Raw genomic sequence first — 24,399 nt, 5'->3', positions numbered from 1 at the left:
TGAGCCACCCAGGCGCCCCACAGCTGAATTGTTTCAAATAGTGGAGGTTTTGAACACCTAACGACACTTTTTTTTTTTTTAATGATTACAAAAATAGGTCGTTTCAACTCAAAACAATCTTCTAAACCTACCTGTGGGGGTGCTCCTTTCCCTTTGGATTGTGCTTTGGATTGACTCAGCCCCTCTTTCCATCTTCATGGAAAGCAGCAGAGTCCATAATTGTGGCTAAAGCCCTGTTCCTAAGTTCCAAGAAACAGGGCCCTTACCATCCCAGATGACCGTTTGCCTTACAGAATGTCCCAGAGGGAAAGAGGAGACATGTGCAGTTTATGAGAAATCTGTCCCCTGCCATCCACTCCAATCTATAGGCTCTTTCTTCATGCTTATCAAAGAACTTAGGAACATAGTGCTGGTGGTAATGATATGGCAGCTTCTCAGATGTGCAAAGCACTGGGGAGTTTTCAAAGCTGCTTTTACAGCTATGATCCAATTTGGTCATCAAAATAATCCTAGGAGATCAGCAGGTCACGTCCTCAGTTCAGTAAGGAGACAGCTGAGATTCAGGGAAGGCAGATAGCTGGAAAGGAGGTGGCAGAAGGCAAGCCTGGTCTCTGACTCCCGGTCCAGGGTCTGTTCGTGCCACGCGATGCGTGTGTTGGGAACCGCCTGTGTCCCTTTCCTCTGACTTACTCATTTTCCTACGTATTTTGGTATATATTCAAAGGCCGGCAATGGAATTGGCTCCAAACCAGATGACCTTTCTGACGTCACCACTCAGTATCGGGGGCTGTCATATAGGTAATGTTAAGCCTGTACCCCCTCCCTCCCCAAGTTCACTCTCAGAACCTAGACGAGGGGGGTTGTCTCTTTTAAACACATAAATACCAAAGAGGAAGGACCAGGTCTGGAAGGGGCTTTCAGAAGAAAAACCTGTATATTTCTGCAAAATGTGATCATACGGTGAATGGAGAGGATATTTTATTGTTGATAACTTTTTTGCAGAAAAAGAAAACCAGGGTTCTTGTCAGACTCCTGGGTCAGCAAATCCAACATGAAATGCACCCGAAAAGCACCAAACTTTTGAGTTTTCATCTGCCTGTTTGTGTGTGTATGTGCACGTGGAGATCTCCATCTGGTTACCGTCTCTGTGCATTTATCCATGTCATTCTGCACTCACACCTCTGCCTTTACATGGATGTACACATCTGTCCAGAAAACTCTGAAATGCAATATACCACTTCAAGAGGAGATGATCAAGACAGAGTCATAGCCCCTGAGCCCTTCCTGTATGCCTGCAAGATACCAGGCACTGAGGCGGGTGGGCGGTGGGCGAGGGGACGTACAGGGAACACAGACAAATGCCCGTGCTCAATTGGCAAGTGCTATTCAAAAATGAAAGATACCCGCCCGCGGGCTACAGGAAGAGAGAAGAGGGAATAATCAACCCTGCCAGGGGAGAGGGAGGCTTTGCAGAGAAGGTGGGAATGGACAGATTAGCAATTAGATGAGAGAGGGCATTCCAGACAGGGAGCAGAAAAGCTCGCGGTGCGTCAGGGGAGTAGGCGGATGCGGGTGGGTTTTCTTAAGTTTCTTTCGGTTCCCAATGAAGTTCACGTTTGTGGATGCTTCACAGTAACAGGCAATTAGCTCAGAATTCAAAACAACTAGAACAAGGCCAGCCAGGAGAGGGCAGAGTGCTAAGGAGAAGTTTTGCAGCCAGACCACACGCTCGCCTCCTCCCTTTTCTGCCCAGTGAATTCAAGTGGAGCGTTTCTTTCAGGAAAGGGAGAGGGAGCAGTGTGGGGATGACCGAGACTGTGGCACTTCTCCCGCCAACTCGGAGGACAGCCCCAGAGGGGAAGGATTTCCTAGGTGGGGAGCAAGGGAGAGAGGGCCCCGGGTGTGGGTAGCAAGAGGACACCATCCACTGAAGTAAATGCCTCCCAGCTCCCGGGGGACCCCCAGGTTGCCCCAGCCCCTCAGCGGGGTAGAGGGGATCCAACTCTGAACCAAACCAAGCCTCGCCGTCTGACCACCGTGCCCCAAATGTTACTGAGGCTGTGCAAAAAAGGAAAGCCAGAGCGGAAGAAAGCAAGCAGGGCTTATGACATACAATCAGGAGACGGCGTGAGCGACAGCTGCACTCAGTCTTAGCTGGAGAAGGGTCACAGTGTGGGGAACAGAAAGTAAGGTAGACAAACCGGTCAACGGGGGTTGGAGCCACACCTGGTGGTTCAGTCTGGGGAAGCCGGGTGGTGTGCCCTCCCTCCCGGCTGACAGTCCAACTGGACAGATTCCTGGGCTTTGGATACAAACAGGCAATCTTCTGCTAGATGTTTCTCTGTAGCAAGGGGAAAAGTCAGCCATTGCTCTATTTCTCCCTGCAGGGGAGGCCAGGTGTGGCTTAATGTTTCAATTTTCTGTATTCAAGTGGCTGTTGTGCCTTTAAACCCTTTATTCTAAATGTTTCAAATACCCGGGCCACCATCCACAAGTGTTACTGATGGAAACTCTGGGTCAGAGCCTGAGATAGTTTGACACTTTGGTAATATATACAGTGTTTCCCAAAGAGTGTTCCATGGAACACTAGCCTCCTACATTTTCCTGACAAGGGCAAAGTTCTTTGTATTGGGCAGGGAACATTACCTACCGTATCCTTCCTCTGGAGAACTCACATGTATGTTAGCATATTAAAGCCTCTGAGAAGCTCTGCAATGAAGACATTTGCTTAAATTGTATCTGTTTAATCCAGTGTTTCTCTTCATCCCAGAAACCTTTCTTTATTCACAGTACCGATTAGCGTGTGCGCGCGCGCGCACACACACCTCACCCTCACCCCTGCCCCCTCCCCCACCCCAGGAAATGTCCATGTAGTAGACTGACCTGAGAAAAGCAATTTTCTGAAGCCATTAAAGTTTCTGGATTGGAAGCAATAGGCAATGAATGATTCCAGGTGAATTAAGGCTCTAGCCTCTGCCTCCAAGGAGACAGCAAGTGGAGAGAGGGGGCCGTGTACATTTGGAGAGGGACCATGACCCAGAATTCTTGGGAGATGGGTTGCTGTGAGCAGGACATGCAGGAGGAGGCTTAGCTGTGACTATTTCCAAGGCCTCTTGATCTGTGAGAACCATACAGCAGTGACAGGTGCCAGCTTTAGCTAGCTTAACTATGTGGCAGGCCCAGAGGTCTTTCGAGCATTGCTTTTTCTTCAGTTGAAATAAGTTTGCTTCTTCAGGGCTACCTGAGTGGCTCAGTCAGTTGAGCTTCTTAATCTTAACTCTTGATCTTGGCTCAGGTCTTGATCTCAGGGTTGTGAGTTCAAGCCCTGTGCTGGGCTCCATGCTGGGCATGAAGCCTACGTACAAAAAATAAAATAAAGAAGTTTGCTTATTTGGCATCAAAAGACCAAAATAAAATTTACTCACCAAAAAACAACAAAAAAACAAAAAGCTTTTTCTTTTCATTATTAATTAGGAGTTCAATCTTACTGAAACTCCTTCCACAAATGTCATTGAGCATCTACTCTATAATTCTCTGTGCACTGTGGGTGATGACAGATGAACAAAACCCAGCCTTTGAACTCATGGTTTAATATAAATTACATTAATTGGAAGGATCTCCTATGAAGGAGCTCTTTCATACAGGTCTATTTTCTTTTATGTGTCACATAGTTCTGATCAATGAGGGCTTAAATATTTTTATTCCTCTATACTTATCTGTGTGATTCTCTTTTCTCCCTAGAAGTGTTCACCCAGAGATTTCTGTAGCCTCTTGGTGTTGATTAGCTATGGCATTTGTTTTAGAACAAAGATACTTGTAGGCAAGTAATTACAATAAAAAGTACTTGCTGTCTGTGTTTAGGTATATCTCTAGGCTTGTGTTTATACAGTTATTTTTTATTTTTTAATGTTTATTTTTGAGAGAGAGAGAGAGAGTGTGTGTGTGTGTGTGTGTGTGTGTGTGTGTGTGTGTGTATCCGAAGCAGTCTCCATGCTCTGAGCTGTCAGCACAGAGCCAGATGAGGGGCCCAAACTCACAAACGGCAAGATCATGACCTGAGACGAAGTCAGGCACCTAACTGACTGAGCCACCCAGGCGCTCCTATATGTTTATGGAAGAAGAAAAGGAGGCAGAATTAGAACACAGTGATTGGAGGAGGTACATGGATTTCTAATTCCCTCTCAAATGTATTTTGATTAAATGCTTTTAGTCCAAAGAAAGAAGGATCAGGAAGCAGCTAAAGCAGTTAACTTCATGCAGAGTTGGAAAAGAATTAGAAGCTCAAACAAATGTCTGATCACTGGCCAAGCTAGGTTCAGACATGGGTGAGAGTCAGGAGAGAGATACCTGGGTAAGGTAGAAGGGCAGGGCTCACGGGACTTCTTCCTCTCTACCACCTGCGGCTGCTGAGCCTCTGACTTGACCACCCTCGCAGGAAATAGTCTTCTTCATTCCAAGCATTTCCTTGAGTGAAGAACCACCGTGACTTTGATTCATGGCCTGTCCTTTGGAAGTCTATACTGGTGGGCTGGTTGCTGATGCTGTGTTCTCAAAATCTATTGGCCTGGAATAATACGCTGGCATTGAGCAGGGGAGGGAAAAAAAAGAAGAAGAAGAAAACACAGTAAATACAGTACATCTGAACATTGGACTTTGTTAAAATAGAAATACTTGTCTCCCGGCCTCCCACATGTATTCAATTTAAATGCATGAAAGGAAATGTAATTTTGAGTGTGTCTTGAGGTTAGATTGAGCACCATGGAACTAGATTCAAGTAGATGAAATCAGATTGGATTTTGGAAGGCAATGAGAGGCCATCCCCCCAACCTCCCGAACCTCCCAGTGAAATTTACCTCACCACTGGGCAGGGAAGACCTAATGTGTTTTCCAAAAGTCTACAGCTCAAGCTGGTTTTTGGGTTTTTGGTTTTGTTTTTAATTTTTGTTAATGTTTGTTTATTTTTGAGACAGAGCGGGGGGAGGGGCAGAGAGAGAGAGAGAGAGAGAGGGAGACACAGAACCTCAAGCAGGCTCCAATCTCTGAGCTGTCAGCATGGAGCCCAACACAGGGCTTGAACTCACGGACCGTGAGCTGAAGTCGGATGCTTAACCGCCTGAGCCACCCAGACGCCCCTCAAGCTGGTTTTTAGTGACCTTTCAAAAGTTAATTCACCCCTGTGCACCTCAGCTTCCTCCTCTGTAAAATGGGGAGAGTCCCATCTATAGCATAAGTTTGCTGGGAGGCAGTAGGTAACTAGCGTAGAGAATCTAGTTCATGCTGGGCTGGGCACATAGCATATACTCAGCTAAGCGCGTTCCTTCCTAAATCGGTGCAAAAAAAGAAAGAGTTCTTTCTTGCCTTTAAATCCTAGATTTGAGGGGAAGCAACACACTGGGGAAATTCAAATTTTCTCAGACTTTCTCCACATGAGGAGGTTGCTAGGTCTGGCACATCTTGCAGATGCTGATGGTGTGGGCGCTAAGAAAGGTGGGGTGCTCTTTCATAGAGTCTAAGTATTGATTCAGTCTCTCTCCCTGGTTTGCTCACTCCCTACAGTTCGGGAGGGGATGGCTCCCTTGAGACCGTGACCACCTTACCAAGTAAGTACCCACCAGGGGCTCGAGTCTGTTCGCTGGTTCCCCCTGACCCCTGGGCTTCCTGAGTGCCCCTCAGCTAAGAAAGAGGATGTAACATCATCTTTGCGGGCTGCCGCCGAATGGGAGGAGAGGCCCATGGACAGGTAGTTGAGGGGGTGGAATAAGCACTGATTTGGAGCCTTGACGCCTGGGCTCAGGCCCTGGCTCTTCTCTGTGCTCGCCCAGGGCAAGGTGGCCTAGGCCAAGTCACCAAACCTTCTGAGGCTCAGGCTTTTTCAACTTGTCCAGAGGGAACAGAGACAATCCAATGAGGTAGTGAGTATTCCCTGCACCGTGAACTGTGAAAGGAAGAGAAAGAAAGGGAGGAGGGAGGGAGGGAGGGCAGAAGCAAGAAAGGGAGACAGAGAGAGAAGGAAAGAAAGGAAAGGAAATGGAAAGAGAAAAGAAAACCTGAGAGGCTCTTGCTGTTTTGGTGTTCCAACATCATTTCCACTCAGCCCCAGTCCCTGCCAGGCACACCCTCTGCCTCCCTGCCTCCCCTCACTGGAGACGGTCACGAAGCCCACTCTGGGGAGCGTGGACCAGACAGAGTGGACCTTCTGGCCTTCCTCTTAAAGTCTCCGTGTCCCGTTCACCCCCTTCTCTCCCAGATATCCTTCGGAAGTTTAACAGAAATCTCAGAGGCTACGCGGTGGGCACGGGTGACGCCAATGGCACAAATGCATTCCTTAATCAGGCTGTTCCTGGAGCAAAGGCTGGGTATGGCGTTCGGGGAGGAGGGCCTGCGGGGTAGAAAGTGGGAGGCACATGGTCGCTCGCCTTTGAGACTGTAATGCTGGCCTCCATGTGCAAAGGGGACATTCATCCGTTTGCAGCGATGATTTGAGAGGCCTTCAGCCACTCTCTTCCCTGGCTGCCCCTGTGACTAAGGCCACAGCGGGGAGGCTCGAGAGGCTGAAGCTGGGACAGGAGCCACATCCCTGGAGGCTGAACTCCTGACCTTGCTTCATGGGGTGATGTGTTCTAATCGTGCAACGAACCGACTAACCTTATCCCAGTTTTAAAACTCACTGTGACACAACGGTGCCAGCGAGCTTCACTCTCCCCAAAGCCTCACAAGTGGCAGTTCCCCAAAAGCATCAAGGAGTGCCAGCAAATGAACAGACAAGCCGAGAATCTCCAGCCTTGGAGGCTTCTGGGGCCACATGTCATGGCCTATCCCTAGTCCTGCTATGGAGCTAATAGGAAATGCAATTGAGAAGCCAGAGGCAGCTAAAGTGGAATGCTCAGCACCCCCCTCCCCCAGGATGATCTCAGGAGGCCCCTCACCCTGCTTCTGGTGGCTCCAGCTGCCCGGGTTTCTTTGCTCCTGACCCAGCCATCTGAGCCTCCATCACACTGTCACCTTCCTGCTCAGGCCCACGCCCTTCTAGCTGATGGGCACATCCTTCCAACCTGCTCACTCAGCCGGGGAAGACCTTTCTGGATGGCAGAAACATCTGGGGACAGAGGGACCCACCAGCAGGTCCCAGGGGATCATCATGCTGTGGCTCCATGTCACCCACACCTGTAACAGGGGCCTGAACTAGTGGGGCGCTTGGGGTGCTTGAGATCTAGTCTTTCCATGAATTATCTATCAACCCAGGCACGTGCGCAGTATATGTTTATTCCCCACCCCATTCTAAAAGAAGCATCTTACTAAGTTTACCAAAAACATACGAACAAGTAACATGTACATTAGAAAAATCACAGCCACTGGTGGTGGGAAGATGGGGAAGAAGCAGCTGTGTCAATCTGAGCCTTTTTACAGTTATCATGCCTGAGCATCAAACTCTCAGCTTCCTAGCAGCCAGAGTAAAAAGAGAAAGCATGTTAAAACGTTTATAGATCTGGTTTCAGGATCTATACTGGTCCTTCAAAGGAGATCAATGGAATCCCAGAAGAGTCCTAAAAAGGAGACCACGAGTAACAAAGACAGTTGACAATACCCTTGACTACAGCTTTAGGACAAACATACGAGTGGCTTTTCAAAGGGTTATTTGTTGTAATAAGTCTTCAGAACAGGCAAGTAGCTCCTTGTCCTTGAGCCTCAGGATCTCTGGCAGTTCATGCAATGGGGATAATGCCATGGAAACCTCCAGTTCAGGCCCTTTAGGAGGAAAAATCCAGGCACTGTTCCTCAGTAGGACTGATTTCCTCTCCTTCTCAGGGAACTTATGAGCCAAGTCCAGACTCTGGTACAGAGGATGAAAGATGACCATGTGAGTCGGATTTATGGTTATTTTTAAGCACTAATTTTCTAACCCACTGAAGTCCCCAAATGGAGTGGTCTGCCGTGAAAACAGTGAGCCCTGTCACTAAAGGCATTTAAGCAGTGGTAGGAGAGCCCATATCCAAGGCCCTGGAGGAGATTACACCCATGGTGGTGGGGGTGGGGTGTCATCACTGATCACAATGATCTTGAAAGTCCCTCCTGATGCTAAGGTTCTGTGGTCTATAAATCAGCCTCTAAAATTCTTTCAGCTCCGAGATTCTGATTCTATTATTTTGAGTGGGCAAGGAAGTCTTAGAAGGTTGACTGGATTTCCTAGAGCTGTGGCATTATTTGTGTGTTTGTTGGAAATCATCAAGCATTTTCCTCCTGTATAGAGAGTGAATTTCCACAAGGACTGGAAGATTATCACGGTGCTGATTGGAGGCAGCGATTTATGTGACTACTGCACGGATTCGGTAATGGGGGCAGCCGGGCCTACTCATTGCTCCTGACATTGACCAGTAGGCTTGGGGGTCCTCTTTGAGAACAGGCCCTGGAACCAAGGCTGGGACTGTCCAGCTATGCCTCTGTGTGTGTGTGTGTGTGTGTGCACGTGCAAACACACACACACACTCACACTCCTCTTACCCCGTGACCCTCAGATTTCTGGCTCCACCTCCACGTCCCAGGTGGTAGATGTGGTGCTTCTACTCTCCTCTTACAATTCCAGAAAACCCAGAAAGCGGGGAAAGTGTGTAGACCCCCACAGTGGGAGGGAGGACCTGCACATTCACCTCCTAAACTAAAGCTTGTCTTCGGGCTGGCCCATCTTTGGTGACAGCAAGGAGTCAACTGTTCCGATTCTGACACGATGAGCTGGTCACAACCAGGGGCCAGAGGGAGAAGAAGTCCTTTGCGTGGAGCCGGAGGGCGGCCTTCAACTGGCCCCCTACCCTCTCCCCTGAACCAGCCCCTCACCTCCCTCCTCTCTCTTCCCAGAATCTGTATTCTGCAGCCAAGTTTTTTGACCATCTCCGCAATGCCTTGGACATCCTGCATAGAGAGGTGGGTAGGGGTTCCCACAAGGGGTTCTTGAGCTGGACACAGCTCAAGAATGTGGGGGGTAAAGGTGGATGGAGACAAGAAGGTGAGATGCCCCCTCCCCCGAAGGAGACAGCCAAGGGCGTGGGCTCCTCCCTTTTCTAGAGTTTGGGCCCTACCCCAAGGATGCCTATTCCATTTGGAATCAACACAGAAGGATCTCAGGCTTGAAGAAAAGTAGGCAGCTCGTGTGCTAATCATCCCCTACCACCACCTGGGACATTGCCTAGGGGCAGCAGCATGGTGGCTCCAAGGCTGGGCCCTGCACTCTGAGCCGTAGGCTGTATCTGGAGCAAGCCCCTCTCTGGTCCTGCTCCCAGGAGCTTATTCCCTTTCTACCCCCCTGACATGGGGAAGCCGCTCCAGCAGCCCAGTGGGGGGCACTCCAACCACCACCTGCTTCTCTGGGCGGCTGAGTCTTCATGCCTGCTCAGCAGAGTGGGTCCAGGTTGGGCTAGAGGGAAATGGCAAATGGGGCACCTATCCCAGCACATTTGAAGCTTGCTGACTGATGGCTGAATAGAGCTGAACCATCAGGAGTTGGACTCCGTTCTGCCATATTGTCCCACGCCAGGAGGCGCCACTCACGCTGTAGCTCATGTGGGCACCGTAGCCTTCAGGGACCTAGGCGGTCATCTGTGTAGAGGCCTTCCCAAGACTCCACTCAGGGACAACTGAGCTGGAGTTCTGTAGGGACCCCAGAGCTAGTCCCACTTCTCAGGACCCTAAGGCAGTTTGAGGGAGAAGCCCCCAGAGCCCCTCTCTCACCTGCAGCCTTTCCCTTAGGTGCCCAGAGCCCTGGTCAACCTGGTGGACTTCATGAACCCCAGCGTCATGCGACAGGTGTTCCTGGGCAATCCAGACAAGTGCCCTGTGCAGCAGGCCAGGTAGGCAGGTGCTGGCTGCCCCAGAAAGAGAAGCACTGACCCCCTGGTCTGGCTCATACAGTGGTGACTCCTCAGTGTCTTTGTGACTTGGTTTGTCTATGTGTCCAAGTCTGTAAAGGGGGTCTTAGGAGCGCCCCCTTCTGAGAGGTTGGGGACATGGCCCCCCTTACTGAACCTCTGTGACATGGGAGCCACAAAGGAGAAGGTCAGGGCTGGGACAAAGGCTGGTGTTTGAGAAACAGTGTAGTCCAGCCTGTGAAAAGGGGAACCGTGTAGGGATGTATACGTACGTGGTCAAGTTGGAACAGAAAGTGAGGAAATGATCCACAGAATTCGGTTACCTTTACGGGGAAGGAGCAAATTGGGGAACTTCAGAATGGGTGTGTTTTGTTTCTGACGCAGGGTGAGAGGTGCACAGGTACATGTTTCATTCATCTTCATACCTTATATGTACATTTATTTATTTAACCAATAGTTTCACAGAACCAACTGTGTGCCTGGCACTGTTCTGAGTACTTTAGAGATAATATCTGCTTTAACATTAAGTGCATTTCGTGAGCGTGAAATAATTCATGATGAAATTCATTCAGACTCATTATGAATTCACAGTTCACGATGAAGGGGGACACAGTGAGACACTAGTGTGAACTAAGGAGGTATCCGAGGGCGTGAGCATCAGAGGCCCCCAAATATAGGCTCCCATACCAAGGATGCATTTTAATTTTATTCTTAAGAATTAAACACTGAATTTTCATTGCCTAAATTCATTTGTTCGGCATAACTTGCCACAGGCCCTGTGCCGACAGTCAGATACTGGTTCTCTATGAGTATGAGAGGGTGTTCACTCACGTGCCCTTGGGACTTTGTCCAGTCCCTGTGTCAGGCCAGGAACCTGCCCCTGAGAACAGGCATCAGAGCCGCGGGGCACATGTGCTCCTAAGGGGGGGGGGGGGGGGGTGCAGCTCAAGCGAACAGAACCAGTTCTGACCAGAGCTTCAGCTCCGGGTCCCCCTGCCTCCCCCTCTTTGTGCAGCATTTTGTGTAACTGCATTCTGACCCCTCGGGAGAGCTCCCAAGAGCTGGCCAGGCTAGAGACCATCACCCAAGCCTACCAGGTGAGACCAAGAAAGGCACCATCCGGGGTGCCCTCCCCCTACTCAGTCAACACAACAGCGCTTGGGGAAGGGAAGAGCTATTCGAGGTTTGAGGACATCACCCTCTGGGCCCCTTCCTCTGCCCCACCTCGCTGAAGTGTCTCAGGCACCTTGGTTAGAGTCATCCCAAAGGGATCCAGGTGACAACGCCCTTGTGGCCCAGCTGCCCTCGGTGGCTTAACCCCGTGCTCAGCCTGAAGAGGTCAGTAGTTATAGGTGCTCCATGGGTGGGCCTTTTCCTCCCCTGCACCCTGGAGGCCCAGCTGCCCCCGTCCCTCCCCCGTTCTTTCCCCCTCCTCACCAGGCAGACCACAAACAGGGGTGTTAGAGGCCCTGAGCCTGTGGCCTTCTGGAGACCCTGCTCAGGTTTTTATTCCTTGTGGCACTTCCTGTATGGCTCTTCAGATTTTGCAATTCCCTTAAAAGAAAGGAACCAACTGGTTTCCAGTTCTCTGGAAAGAGATTTGCAGTCACACGTGTTTGTGCTCTTGAGGGAAGGGCTGAGTCACCCCCTCATGTGGGGAGATGGGGGCAGGGATGCTACCCACCACTCCCTTGCTTCCCCCACTGGGCTTTTGGGCCCCCCAGGGCCGGTGTTGAAAGCACCCTGCGTGTACCCACAGAGCAGCATGCGTGAACTGGTGGAGTCAGGCCGCTATGACACAAGGGAGGACTTCTCCGTGGTACTGCAGCCTTTCTTCCGCAACATCCGGCTCCCCGTCCTGGCGGTACGCTCCCTGCTCTCCCCGTTGGGGCCTGGGAGGAGGAAGAAGAAATTCAAGGCAGAGTTGCCAAGGGCTTTCAGGAGAGCGTGAATACAATGGGGAAGAGGCAGGCAACTCTCCCGGTGCTGGTCTGGCCGTACAGCCTCCTTGGGCACCTGAGCTGTGTTCCTAGAGGCAGCCGGATGTGGGATGTTTTCATTACTACTGATAGTGACCTCCATTTTGTTAAGCACCTGCTATGTGCCAGGCCCTGGGTCTGCCGTAGTAAAATCTTCACAACTACCTTTGAGAGGAGTGTCTTCATCCCCACATAACAGGCTCAGAGGGGTGAAGTATCCTTCCTACAATCACATAGGGAAAGAGGGACGGAGAGGCAAGATTTGAACATATCCAACTTCGGATTATACACTTTATGCCACACACGGACCACCGAAGTGATAAAGGAGGGTTCTGGGTAATGGGTCCCCCTATCCCCCGGCCATGCTCTCCACCTGACACACTGAGCCAAAGAGCTCTGTGTGTGCACTGGGGTGGGGACTCGGTTCTCTCCTCCTGGGCCTCCATCCACAGGGTCTCGCCTAGTTGGAGGGGAGCTGGAAGAGGCCTTGAGCGCCCCTGATCACCTCAAGAGAGATGAGGGTGTTGGTTGCCCTGGTGTCAGCTTTGCCCAGGCCTGCCCCAAAGCTCTGCCCCACTCTCCCCACCAAGACCACTGGAACCAGCTGACCAAGGCCTGGGAAGGAGCTTTTCCTAGCTGGCTTGCCAAGACTCCTCAGGGACTAGGATCTCATTCCCTCAACCATGGCATGGGCTAGGGCATTGCACAACTGTGCCTGAAAATAAATATAACACTTCTTAAAAACATTAAATAAGTGGCATTGTGGGGCCAGAAAGGAGAATGGGGGGTTGGGGTCACCCAAGGCTATTGATCTGTGGGATTGCTCTTATCTCCCTATTGAGATGAGCAGACCTTGTAGAAGGCCTCTTGGGAGCTTCCCTAGAGGGAGGGGGGCACCGAGTGGCCACCCCCAGGGGTCAGGCCGATCAGCTGCGGCCCCCTCTTTACCCTCCATACCAAAAGGATCTTAAATCCATTTTTCTGTTTCAGGATGGGCACCTGGATATATCCTTCTTCGCCCCAGACTGTATCCACCCAAGTCAGAAATTCCACTCCCAGCTCTCCAGAGCCCTTTGGGCCAATATGGTAAAATAAGTGGGGTATCCCTGGGTCTCTGGGGCTCTAGTCTAGCAAAGCACCAGCACCTATAGAATGGTGCCTGTTCCTGGCCTCCCTTTGCAAGTAAGGCGTAAAGGAGCAGTGGCTGGCCCAACTGCAGAAGTCTATAGAACCGAAAATATGGAGTCCTTAGGATTCTCGGATCAACTTCACTCTCTCCTTTGTGCTTTGAGCTGTGAGGAGGGACTCTCTTCGGAATGCCAGGCAGACCCCTCACATTCATTCAATATGTTCTACATGCCAGCAGCTAGGCGAGGCGGTGTAAACCATGTTATCTCAGCCTCTCGCCAGGCCTGCCAGCCAACTCTCAGGAGTTTCTGAGGAAGCCGAGTCCTGGAGACGCGGAGACACTTGCCCAGCATCCCCCAGCAGAGCCAGGAGAGGAGGCCAAACCCCCTGACCTCAAGCTGTGAGCTGTCCCCGCTGCCAGGTGCTGCCAGGGAATGTTCGCTTCAGCGGCAACAAATTAGTGCACCTGATCTCTCTTTTCTTCCCCAATAGCTTGAGCCACTAGGAAGGAAAACAGATACCCTGGACCTGATGGCAAATATATCCCTCTCCTGCCCTCCTCAGGTAATGGGGGAGGACCTGCCTTGCCCCTCTCCAGACACCACAGCTCAGACCTTGCCCTCACCTGGTCCTGGCCCAGGTGGACTTTAGAAGGTGAACAGGAGGACTTTAGAAGGAAGGAAGTGGCTGGGAACTGAAAGCAGAGGAGAGAGCGCAGAAGTCCTTCTTTGACAAGATGAGAGAAGCAGGTGGTGGGGATGGGAAGCCCAGGCCAAGCAGAGGCAGAGGATCCGGACGAGAGCTGTGGGTTCATGGGAAGGTGGGGGTGGGGGCAAGAAGCCAGAAGTGTGGCAAGAAGGCTCATTTTAGCAACAGCGTTTGGGGCCGCTGGGAAAGTCTGACTGCGGGTCAGGAGCCTTCGTGAGAAGCCAGGCGGCTCTGAAGTTGTGGTTAGTGGTCTTAGAGCCAGGAGTGGGAGCTCCCAGCAGGGCGGGGGGTCAAATAGGAGAGCTAGCAAAGGGCACCAGGGAGCTGGTGGAGGAGGGGCCACTGGGGCAGGACTCAGCTCAGGGCTCCTTTTAAGGAGGAAAATGTTAAGTGGTTGTTAAACTTGATTTCAGGCCTAGGGTGGGGGCAGGTTCCCACTGCCTTCAGCTCCCTTTCCTAGGCCCTGTCTTAACAGCTTTTTAACCAAATAAGGCGGAAGCCAGAGGGCCCTCAGGCGGGAGGTGGTTAAAGCAGAAGGGCCTGACCCAGCCTGACCCTTTCCCTGCTGGGTCTGGTGGCCTCACCCTCTCCTGCCCTGAGGGCTGAGCAAGAAATTGACTGGCAGCTCCCCCATGTGTCTACCAGGGCTCCAGGGAGCGTGGGCACCCTAGCTCACACCCATGCTCCCTACCTGCTGCCTCCCCCAGCCCAGCCTCGTGCACCATCAGGAGGGCAAGGGCAGTGGGAAGGAGGCATAGAGAATGAAGGCAGTGAGGGCAAAGGGCTGGGTTGCTGGGTCTAGTGCTTGGAGCGAAGGAATAGGCAAACGATGTAACACGGATGCCTCCAGCCCGGTGGTCAGATCTGCTGAAGGGCTGGGGCGAGGTCGCAGAGGGAGCCCTACTGTGCCAGGTGTAGACTGTTTAATTGCTAGGTCCTGAGGCTGTCCAGGAGTTTCCAGGGGAGGGGTCAGGCAACCTACATAATGAGGGCATTTGGGGACTCAGAGCAGTGGCTGTGAACCATACCAGAGCTATTTCAGTGTTTTGACAACCCGGATGTCCATCCTGAACATCAGCCATGGAAAATCCTCTCCGATCTGTCAATTGCCTTTCCGTTAAATAGTAAACGTAATAACTCCTTCCAGGGACCGGTCATTCGCTCTTCCTCCCCACAAACATTTATTAAGTACCAGGTCGGAGCCCAGGTACCGGGTCAGGGAGAGCTCTGTCACCATGGGCCTCAAGGGGACCTGTGCCACTCTCTGCCCCAAACCAGGCAAGGAGCCACAAAAGGGTGCCGCTTCAAACCGGCACGTCGGGCCACAGTGGGCTCTTCTCCAGCTTCTGGGCTGAGCCTGACTGAGCCATTGGTAAGCAGAGGAGAGCAAAGCCAGCCTCTTAGAACTGGAGAAGCCCAGCCTGGGAAAAGCGGTTGCCAGGCAACCCCAGAGCCCGTTCCGAAAGGATCCATCTGTTGGCCAGCCCCGCTTCCCCACACCAGGCAACGCAGCACCCTGCGTCCCCCTGGCCCATCTGCTCCCTCCCGTGTGCCTCCGAGCTATATAAAAGTCCACCAACATCTCAGTGCGAGCCGACAGGGGCCAGGCAGAACATATTTTAGTCCTAGCTGTGTCTAAACATAGAGGCAACAGGCAGGACCCAGCGGGGAGAAGGGGGCCCGGATGGATGGGAGCACTGGAGAGCTTTCTCAGCCTCCTCCCTGCTCCTCCCCCTGCCCTAGGCAACTGTGAGGTATTCTGCCAGGCGGGTCGGGCACGTAATAGCACTCCATGGATTTCTGTCAGACTTTCAGGTTGGACACATGATCTTCCAGCCAGCTTTTGATTAGCCGCTCTGTGGACTGCCACTGCTGTCCCCTTTCTGCTCTCATTGCCTCTCTGCCCACGCCTCCCCTAACCCAGGGCAGCCGGCTGTGGCTCCTCTCCAGGCTTTGAAGAAACCAGCTGGAAAACCAACATGGGTCTCTCTCTGTTCCTATTCCTCTTGTCCTCTCTCTGCCTTTGTCCATGTTAACCGCCTTCTCCATGAAGTTCATCTCTGCCTGCATTCCTGGAGGCAAAGCCACCATGGTTGGACTGTCTTTCTAGTCACTGTCTCTTCTTGTTTCCCAAATGGGGACATTCTCCCACTTTCCTGTCCCACCTCGATTCCCTTTTTCTGTCTCCACATCCCCTCGCTCAGATTTGTCGGTTTCCACAGTTTTCTGTTAAATTTCTCTGCCCAGACTTCCCCAGCCCGTGTCTTCATTTCTCCTTTCTTAAACTCCAGTTCTGTTCTTCTAACCTGGAAGAGATGTTTCCTGCTGGGGTGCCCTGGGTGGCGTAAGGTTGCCCAGAAGGCAGCTTAAACGTATTGCCAGGGTATCAACAAAGCGGGGAACCAGAGAGAGACACCGAGAAGGGAGAGGACAGAGAAAGAGAGAAACTGAAATAACGTTAAGTGCTATTTCACCAATCTTTCATCTTGAGAAAAAGGAGAGGTCTGCTGGGTTCTCTTATATTTACTTTACTGCCTAGCAGTGTTTCTCTTTTGAATTACATATGGCGGACACTATTATATTTTGAATGCTTTGGACTTCTAAATCCTGCCCCACCTCACCATCACCCCAAACTCAACAAACATCCAACCAAAAAATTATTTTTGAGTAAGAAATGTCAAAATAGGCACTATTTGTCTCCCCAAACCGTCTGATCCTTAGGACTTCCCTATTTCTGTATTGTTGTGGTTTTCACAGGTCTGTGGGTGTGGGACATCGGGTGCCCTATCTGATAGGAGCCTTCCTAGTGCCCCCCCACCTGTCCTCTTTTCCTTTCCTCCTGCCACCACCTCCATTCACATCCTCATCACTTTGTGTGCTAAACGTCCTGTGGCCCTTCCCACCATAAAAACAACAGAGAATTCTATAACCTTAGGATCTCATCAGGGAGGGCCTTGGCGTCCTGTGGGTGGGATGTGTCCTGTAATAACTGAGCTATTCCTCCCAAGGCATCTCTATGGCGTCTACTTAAACTTCCATGCTCTCAAGGCCGCACCTTTCAACTGGCTGCCCAGTTGTGAAATCAGATTAGTCGGTCATGAACCAGCACGTTTGGAATGGGATGGGACTGGGTAGAGAGGCCAAGGGCATTCCATATAGTACTGTTATGTCCTCCTTCCTGTCACTAGCACCAACCCCCACCCCCCGCACCCTCCCTCGTCTTCTTCTTATCTCAGACAAGCCTTCCAAACCCTGCCTCATGTGGTAGGTATGCCCCCTGGAATGTAGGCCCCCTTTGGGTAGGTGCCTAGGCTTGACTGTACCCTCCTCGTTTGGTCTGAGCAGCACAGGACAGAAGAAAACCTCCACTCCTTCCCTGAAGAACCTCACACCTAGTAACACAGCCAAGACGAACATGACCTTCCCTGTAGCCACTGACTCACGGTGCTGATTCATGACAGGTGGCTGTGCTGGCACTGGCCACCCCAGGCAGGCCACACCATCTCTGCACGGCCCTGCCTAGGAGAACACACGCCCTGGTGCTGGCATCCCATCAGCTTCACTTTCTACCTACTGGCGTTACAGATCTAGCTTCAGAGAGCCAGTCAGACTCACTGCAATCAGTCCCTTTTCCACCTTATCAGCTCCACGCTAGGCCCTTCCACCGCTGTGACTCACGCATGCACTATGTGGTCAATGGTCAATAAACAAGGCTACCTCTCTGCCACTGCCCTGGACCTGTTCTCATTGTTCCTGCTCTGGCCTCACTCGCCACAGCATTCCAGTGTCTCCTTGACCTCTGACCCCTTTGACTCAGTCTCCCCTTTCTGGCCTCTCCTCCAACCCTTGGGTCATGTGACCAAACCGACTCTCCAGTTGGCCTTTCAGGACTCCCAGAAGGGCAGGGTGAGTCTTTGCCCCCTGGTTGTTCCTGTGCTGGCCACTCTGGGGCTAGCTCCAGCCCCCAGACCCTGTACCCAGTCAGGTCTCCCTTGACATGGTGGGGAAAACCATTGGTGACCCTCCACGCACTGAGTCTCCTACTTGAGGTCCATATGTCCCCAGATCCTGTAGCCAATTCTTCAGCAATTACTGCACGTACTGGACACACTGGTCTCTGAGGCTTTACTTCCTCACAGCGTCATCTCATGCTTTCTGCCTGACCGGGTTGTGGGCCTCTTTGTACCCTCCCCTCATCGTAGCACCTAGAACAGGGCTCTGAACACGTGGGCCGCTTACACACACGTAGGTCAGTTATTTGTAGAATGCTCCCACATTGCCCTCCTCGGATGGGGAATGCTCAGCGGCTGCCAACAATATCAGCTGAGACAAGCCCAGTTAGCCATGGTGACGTGCCATCGTGAGCCCTCCGCGGCCTTGCACGCTTCCTGCCCGTGGCTCTCAGTACTCATCAGGCCCATGTTTCAGCTAGGAAGGCTGAGCCTCAGGAGGAGGGAGAGACACGTGGGGGTTCCGGGGAGCCAGGATCGGTGCCGGGCCTGCAGTGTTGCACATGCAGACTCAGTCCTCCAAGGCCACTGCTGAGTCCCTCACTTCCTCTTCCTCTGCCTGACCGACAAACTCTTTCACTGGCCTGACCCTGCTGTGAGAAAGGCCTGTCCAGTCAGACCCCACTCTGCACTCACTACCTGCTCTCTACCTGGACCAGGTCCCTCCCCTGTACTGGACCTCAGTTGCTCCTCATCTGTAAAATGGGGGCTTTCGGGGGTTGCAAACTCAGAGGCCAGGCCAGGCAGGAACACGATTGGGTGGATGGGACTAGGTATCGGACAGGAGGCAGTGGGAGGGCCGGAACTGAAGACCATGCACCTTTTCTTAAAGCATTCAGACTCTTCTCTCCTCCCCACCCCTCTTCTTTTTTAACACCAGTCAGGCCAAAATAAAGGAGAACAAAACAAAATGTCTTCTGGCTCAGTTTAGCCCACGGGCAGTCAGTTTTCAACCCCTGGAACTGATCCCCAGGGACCCCCCTCCTCCAACAGGCTGGTTCTTCTTTCTTATTCCCATTTTAACCTAAATGTTTCGGCCATTCCACAGAGCACGTCTGGTGAAACTGTTGGTGGCCCTAGGCCACTTGCTAACTCCTGGTCTCAGGCTTACTAACTTGTTCTTGCTTCTTATCATTTTTACATTTTCTCATTACTTTGTGTTTCCCCTGTTTCTCCTTTGCCTACTTCCTTCTTCCTGCTTCAATTAACCCTCACCTGTGACTGAATGCACTTGGATCTTGACCGGGCTTGGGAGAAAACCAATTGTGAAATAGGTTAGGACATGAAGAGGCTGTCTCACAATAAAAATAAGACCACAGTACATGAAGCCAACCTGAAGGGAGAAAGACACAAAGTTCAAAGGAGGCAAGGGGAAAAAAAAGATGAAAATATATTGATCGTCAATACTTTCTGGAAAAGAAAAAAATGCTATAATGCGGATCTCTTGGAGAAGGTACAAAGGAAATAAAAGCGATCATTCTGAGGATTAGGTAGATAGACGTTCTGTTGCTACAGTGAAAACCAAACCCTAGAACCCTGAGAAGAACATGCACGGAACCCTTTTGAGGTCTCTGCACTTCCTGCCAAAGCTGTTACATAAAACCCTTCAGAGGATGAATTAAATTAAGTTTAGGCCGTTCTTACTATTGAAATGCAGATGAGTCGTGTTAAATAAATCGAGAGGACGGCATTGTTAGTCCTCTTTCCTAAGTAACCTTCGAGGCTGTCAGATAAGCTCTCCCTGTGGTTTCTGTTCTCTTTTAGAACGAGCCCTTCCTGAGAACTCCCCGGAACAGCAACTACACCTACCCCACCAAGCCGGCCATTGAGGTAACCCCTGACGCACGTCTGCCTCTCTCAGGGACAAAGCATTTCTACCTGCCAGTGACTCAGGGTGTGGTACGCTTTCCAGAGTCTGAGCTTAAGCAGAAATGCACCCATCTTACATACTGGAAATTGGAATGTGAAAAAAAAAAAAAAAAAAAGGTTCCTGAACCATGAAATTCCCGGTTTGTCCTAACATGTTCTCAAGTGCTTACTGACATCAGCAACCAACTGGACGAAGTGCCAGTGGATTGGCTTTCGTGAACCTTTGCACAGACCTCATTTCTGATTAGGCTGCTCAGCCTTTCAAGCAGGGGTGAGGGGGAGGTGGTGGGTTTGATGAGCCATAGACTTCCGGTAAGGTGGAAGCTGAGTGGGAAGAGCCTCAGTTCCAGGGGCCGGGCCCAACAGGAAGCTGACACATATCCAGGTGGGTCCCCAGGGCTTGTCTGATTCAAGTCAATTGTTCTAGCTCTGAGGAACCCCGAAGGTTCAAGGCCCGTGGCTTTAGGGACTGCTTACTCCAAAGATGGCCTGAAGATGCTTTGCAGGCCTGGTCCAGACAAGATCCGTCAGCCACCAGGACGGGGGCTCAACCACCGGTTTCAGCTAAGCACCTATGGCATATGTCCAGTCTTGTGCTGGGGCTGGAGGGAACTCAGAGAAGTATCAGACATAGTCCTCTCCTTGAGGAGTTTGAGGTCATTCCATAATGAGCACTTACGATGTGCCTAGCACTGCTCCAGAGAGACAGAGCAGACCACACAGATGGGTTCCACCCCTCAGGGAGCTTACAATCTACTGGAAGAGGCATCGGATACCTAGCTCTACGCGATCCTTTCAGCTCTGAGGGCGGCTCAGTGGGAGGTGATTTGAGAAAGTGTGAAGGGGCAAGAGAGGGGTGGCAAGTTCTGATGAGCCTCACAGACCAGGCCTCTCTGAAGAGGGGAGCTAGGAGCTGGGATGCACGTGATGAGAAGTCCCTGGCCATCTGGAAAGCCAAAGCCGGGGTCCCAGGCAAGGCTAAGAGTGCAAGGGCTCAGAAGTGGGGCTGAGTTCGGGGACTGGAGGAAGAGACAGAAGGTCGGAGTGGCTGTGGGCAAGTGAATAAGGGGGAGGGCGGTGGGGTGGTGAGCTCAGAAGGGTTGTCAGGGCCCAGGTCACAGTGAATCTGAATTCCCGAGGAAGAAGATGAGGCTTCAAGTAGAGAGACGTGGGAAGGCCCTGGACCTTCTGGGAGAGGGGAACACAATCTGGTTCACTGCGTGGAAAGATCTCCCTGACTAGTGTGGGAAGTGGGTCGAAAGCAGCAGGAGTGAGTGAAGACCTTTCATAAGCCAGCGGGAGCGCTGAGGCTCACTTGTATGAAATTCTTCAAGGACGGTTAGATGCTGAGCTCTGGGGAATGAGCCATGTCAGTCTCACGGCTGTCCAGCTTCTCTGGATTCTCTCAGGCTCCCATTAGCCCAACGGAGGCTTGTCCCAGGCAAACCATGGCCCCAAATCCACTATAACCGAAATGTCACCTGCCTCCTGTCAACGAGGCATTGATTTACTTATCGGATTCCTGACTGGAGCAGGCACTATGCTAAGTGCTGGGTAGATGAGGTGAGCAGAGAGCTCTCTGCCTGCCCTCTTGGATCTTACAGCCTCACGAACCTTTACTTCTGCTGCTAAAAGTTAAACCCCAGGCCTAGAAGGTGTTATTTTTTTCAATACCTTGCCATTTAAAGTAGCCACAGACAAAAATAAAAAATTAAAAAATTAAAAAAAATAAAAATAAAGTAGCCACAGACAGGTACCATCAACATGACCGAGGAACTTGTTAGGCATGCCGAATCCCGAGCATCACCCCAGTCCTACTGACTCAGAATCCGTGTCCGACAAGACCCCCAGGGGATTCGGGTGCCCTGGTGCAGGGTACAGCACGTGGTTCTTCCCTTGTGACAGATGAGCGTGCTCAAAGTCCAACCTGCATTGGTTACGGCTGCAGGGAGCATGCTTGTCTCTGGCTCACCAGCTAGCTGAGACATTTCTAAAGGGTTCCCGGCTAGAGAACTTCTTTGAAGCTGCTTTTTCCCAGATGTTTGTCCTCTGCACACAAGCATGTTCTTGATTTCAATAGAATTTCCACATCAGTGTGATGAATTTATCCCAAGAGCAACCTCTTGGGATAAACTCACTTCTATCAGATTTAAGCAAATAATATTTTAAAGACGTTGCATCTTTGCTCCCTCGGGAGAGGAGACTTTTCAACAAGGCTGGTCTTTACCATCTGCTGACTAAACAGAAGAGGTGAGCAACAGAAGCCTCTGGCAGTCACACCCCCAGAGAAACAGTCACCCAGTCGTCACCTGCTTGCAAAGCCCTACCATGCGTTCAGCCCTGGGCTTGTCCTTCAGACCCTCCTGGGGACGTGCAAGTGTTGGGGACTCTGGGGAAGAGACTTTCTCCTTCAACATACTGACACTGGTCATTTCTGTGCCCTGTGCTTCCCACCCCATCCCCTCCTCCAGCACCTAGAAAATGTGCTCTGTATTCTAGAGACAAGGGAATCTGACTAAAGGCATCCAGGTTACAGGCATTAATTTATACACACACAGGAAATTGGTTGGCTATTAAGTTAAATATGCAAAAATATATATACACACGAGCAAAAAAGATACGCGGAAAGCAGGAATGTTACAATGGTAAAAATTTCATGGTATTTTCCTAAAAATATTCTAATATTGTTGTGGCCCCAGCATTGTACTCAGTGTCCAGTGGCTGAATGTTAAACGGCAACACCAAAACCTATGTGTAATCTTCCATTAGGGCATCCGAATCTATGTTCCTTTGGGAGACCACCTATAGCACTTTGACTGTTCTCTCCCCCTTTGTTGTGACTGCTGGCTCCACGAAGAGTGTGGATGAGTTGAGCTGGGAAGCACTGAGTATGCGTATGTGTGCCTGCGCATTATGTGTTTTGGGCAAACTGGTAGATACCCAGTTTCTCCTGATTTTCCTCTCAGACCATCTACAGTGAATGGTTCCTGCCCACACGTGATTCCCTACAGGGACACAGTTCTAGCCTCCATCAAAAATTCCTTAGCCAGTTCTCCCTGGACCAAAGCTAACCCTCCTGCACAATGAGTTGTGGGTGTTGTTGTTGTCTTTCCTCCTGTTGCTTTAGAACTGGGGCAGTGACTTCCTGTGTACAGAGTGGAATCCTTCCAACAGCGTCCCCACCTCAGGTGAGTGGAAATATCATCATTATCCTCTTCAGTTAAGGACTTTGCTAAGTGTCAGGTTGGGGGGACACCCTACAAACATACCTTGGAGCCTTGAGCAGACATTGCTGATTCCCGTGCAGTACGGATCTCGATCCTGGGCAGTCCATGAAAAGCTAGCCTGCAACCACTGCTGGGCTCCCAGGCCTCTCCATAGATCACACTTTTTTAAGAGAGAGAGAGAGAAGGAGAGAGAGGGAAAGAGAGACAGCAAGCACAGGGGAGGGACAGAGGGAGAGGGAGGGAGAGAAAATCTCCAGCAGGCTCTACACCCAGCATGGAGCCCGACGTGGGGCTCGCTCACAAACCGTGAGATCATGACCTAAGCTGAAATCAAGAGTCAGGTGCTCAGCTGACTGACCCACCCAGGCATCTGCATGGATCATACTTCTCATCCCTGTTTAGTCTCAGTGGCAGCCCCTCAGGCCTCCCTGCCCAGTAGGGAAGATACAGTCAGGGATCGGGGCCCTATCTGCCTATGCTCAAGACTCCTGCAACCAGCACATTCCTGGACTACCCCAGTGTGAATGGGGTTCCTCTCAGGATGGACGATAGCCATCAAGCCCATTACCCTCAGTGCCTTGGTTGCTCCAAATGGATGGAAGAGGCAACTTTGTTAAGTCTTAAGCTGGAAATAAATCTAACAGGGGCCCAAGGGACTATAGCAGAATCTCCAACTCCTAGTTAAGCTTCTACTTTACACGGAAGAGTCTCCCTGATCCTCTGTCTTTTTCCTGTCTCCCCTAGTCCACGAGCTCCGGCCAGGAGACATCAAAGTGGTGGCCGCGATGGGCGACTCATTGACTGTGAGTGCTGAGCCAGGAGGGGCATGGGCACCCCCTAACCCAGCCAGACCCTGTGTAGAATGCACACTTCTTCCACACTGGCTTTGCATTCAGCACTTGGCTGACAGTACTGAGAACCTACCTGTGTCAGGCACTGAAACCCAGCCAGGCAGCCACAAGACCTCACCAGGCAATCTAGAATGCTCTGCCCTCTGCCCTTCCACAGTCCTGCTCAAACACAACCTCTTCCGTGAGGGCGCCCCCTCCGTCCCCACTTTCCTACTGTTCCCAAGCATTTTATCTGTGTATTATGGCGTAGTTATCTGAGTCTGCCTGCCTTTATCAGGGAACTCATCTCCAACCACCCAGACTCACAGAGCGGTGTGTGCAGGGCAGGGGGGTGGGTGGGGGGGGTGGTTACCTACACACTACTTAGCACCCCCTCACCCCATTTGCAGATGTGTTCTTTGGGGGCAGAGAGAGCCCAATTCCTACATATAGTGTAGTTTCTCTGCACAAATTGTATTAGCTATTGCTGTATACAGGATGCTCTGCTAACCATTCTGAGGGAAGTGTGAGATGTGGTCATAATCCTTAAGAAACTTGTCAAGCTGGAAAACTAAGCAACTTACACAGAAGGAGATATATAATCATATAGGCGACACATGGGCCTTTTAAAATCAGGTACTCATTTCTGGAAAAACAACTTCCCCATATGCGTGTGAATGTGGTAAATTTTGATATAAACATGGAGAAAGCTTTGGAAGGATAAACCCCAGGGTCTTAACCATTAATTAGCTCTGATGATGTGTATTTGTGGGTGGGGGTGGGGGAGAGAT

The 24,399-nt window shown here is 51.1% G+C and overlaps 1 protein-coding gene across 1 annotated transcript in view; it reads left to right on the top strand.

The window, feature by feature from the left end:
- The window catches only part of PLB1 (phospholipase B1), a 143,067-nt gene that overhangs the window by 99,077 nt on the left and 19,591 nt on the right, over positions 1 to 24,399 (top strand). The window contains 14 exon segments of the mRNA XM_053891038.1: positions 725 to 798; positions 5,557 to 5,600; positions 6,248 to 6,356; positions 7,807 to 7,858; positions 8,247 to 8,327; positions 8,851 to 8,916; positions 9,739 to 9,839; positions 10,873 to 10,954; positions 11,617 to 11,721; positions 12,827 to 12,922; positions 13,457 to 13,528; positions 19,447 to 19,512; positions 22,679 to 22,739; positions 23,523 to 23,581. Coding sequence (XP_053747013.1) covers positions 725 to 798; positions 5,557 to 5,600; positions 6,248 to 6,356; positions 7,807 to 7,858; positions 8,247 to 8,327; positions 8,851 to 8,916; positions 9,739 to 9,839; positions 10,873 to 10,954; positions 11,617 to 11,721; positions 12,827 to 12,922; positions 13,457 to 13,528; positions 19,447 to 19,512; positions 22,679 to 22,739; positions 23,523 to 23,581 — 1,068 coding nt within the window.

Source organism: Panthera pardus, unplaced genomic scaffold (assembly GCF_024362965.1).
Source record: "Panthera pardus isolate Hobbes unplaced genomic scaffold, ASM2436296v1 HiC_scaffold_26, whole genome shotgun sequence".
Taxonomy (NCBI): domain Eukaryota; kingdom Metazoa; phylum Chordata; class Mammalia; order Carnivora; family Felidae; genus Panthera; species Panthera pardus.
This window is presented reverse-complemented; position numbering and strand designations above follow the sequence as displayed.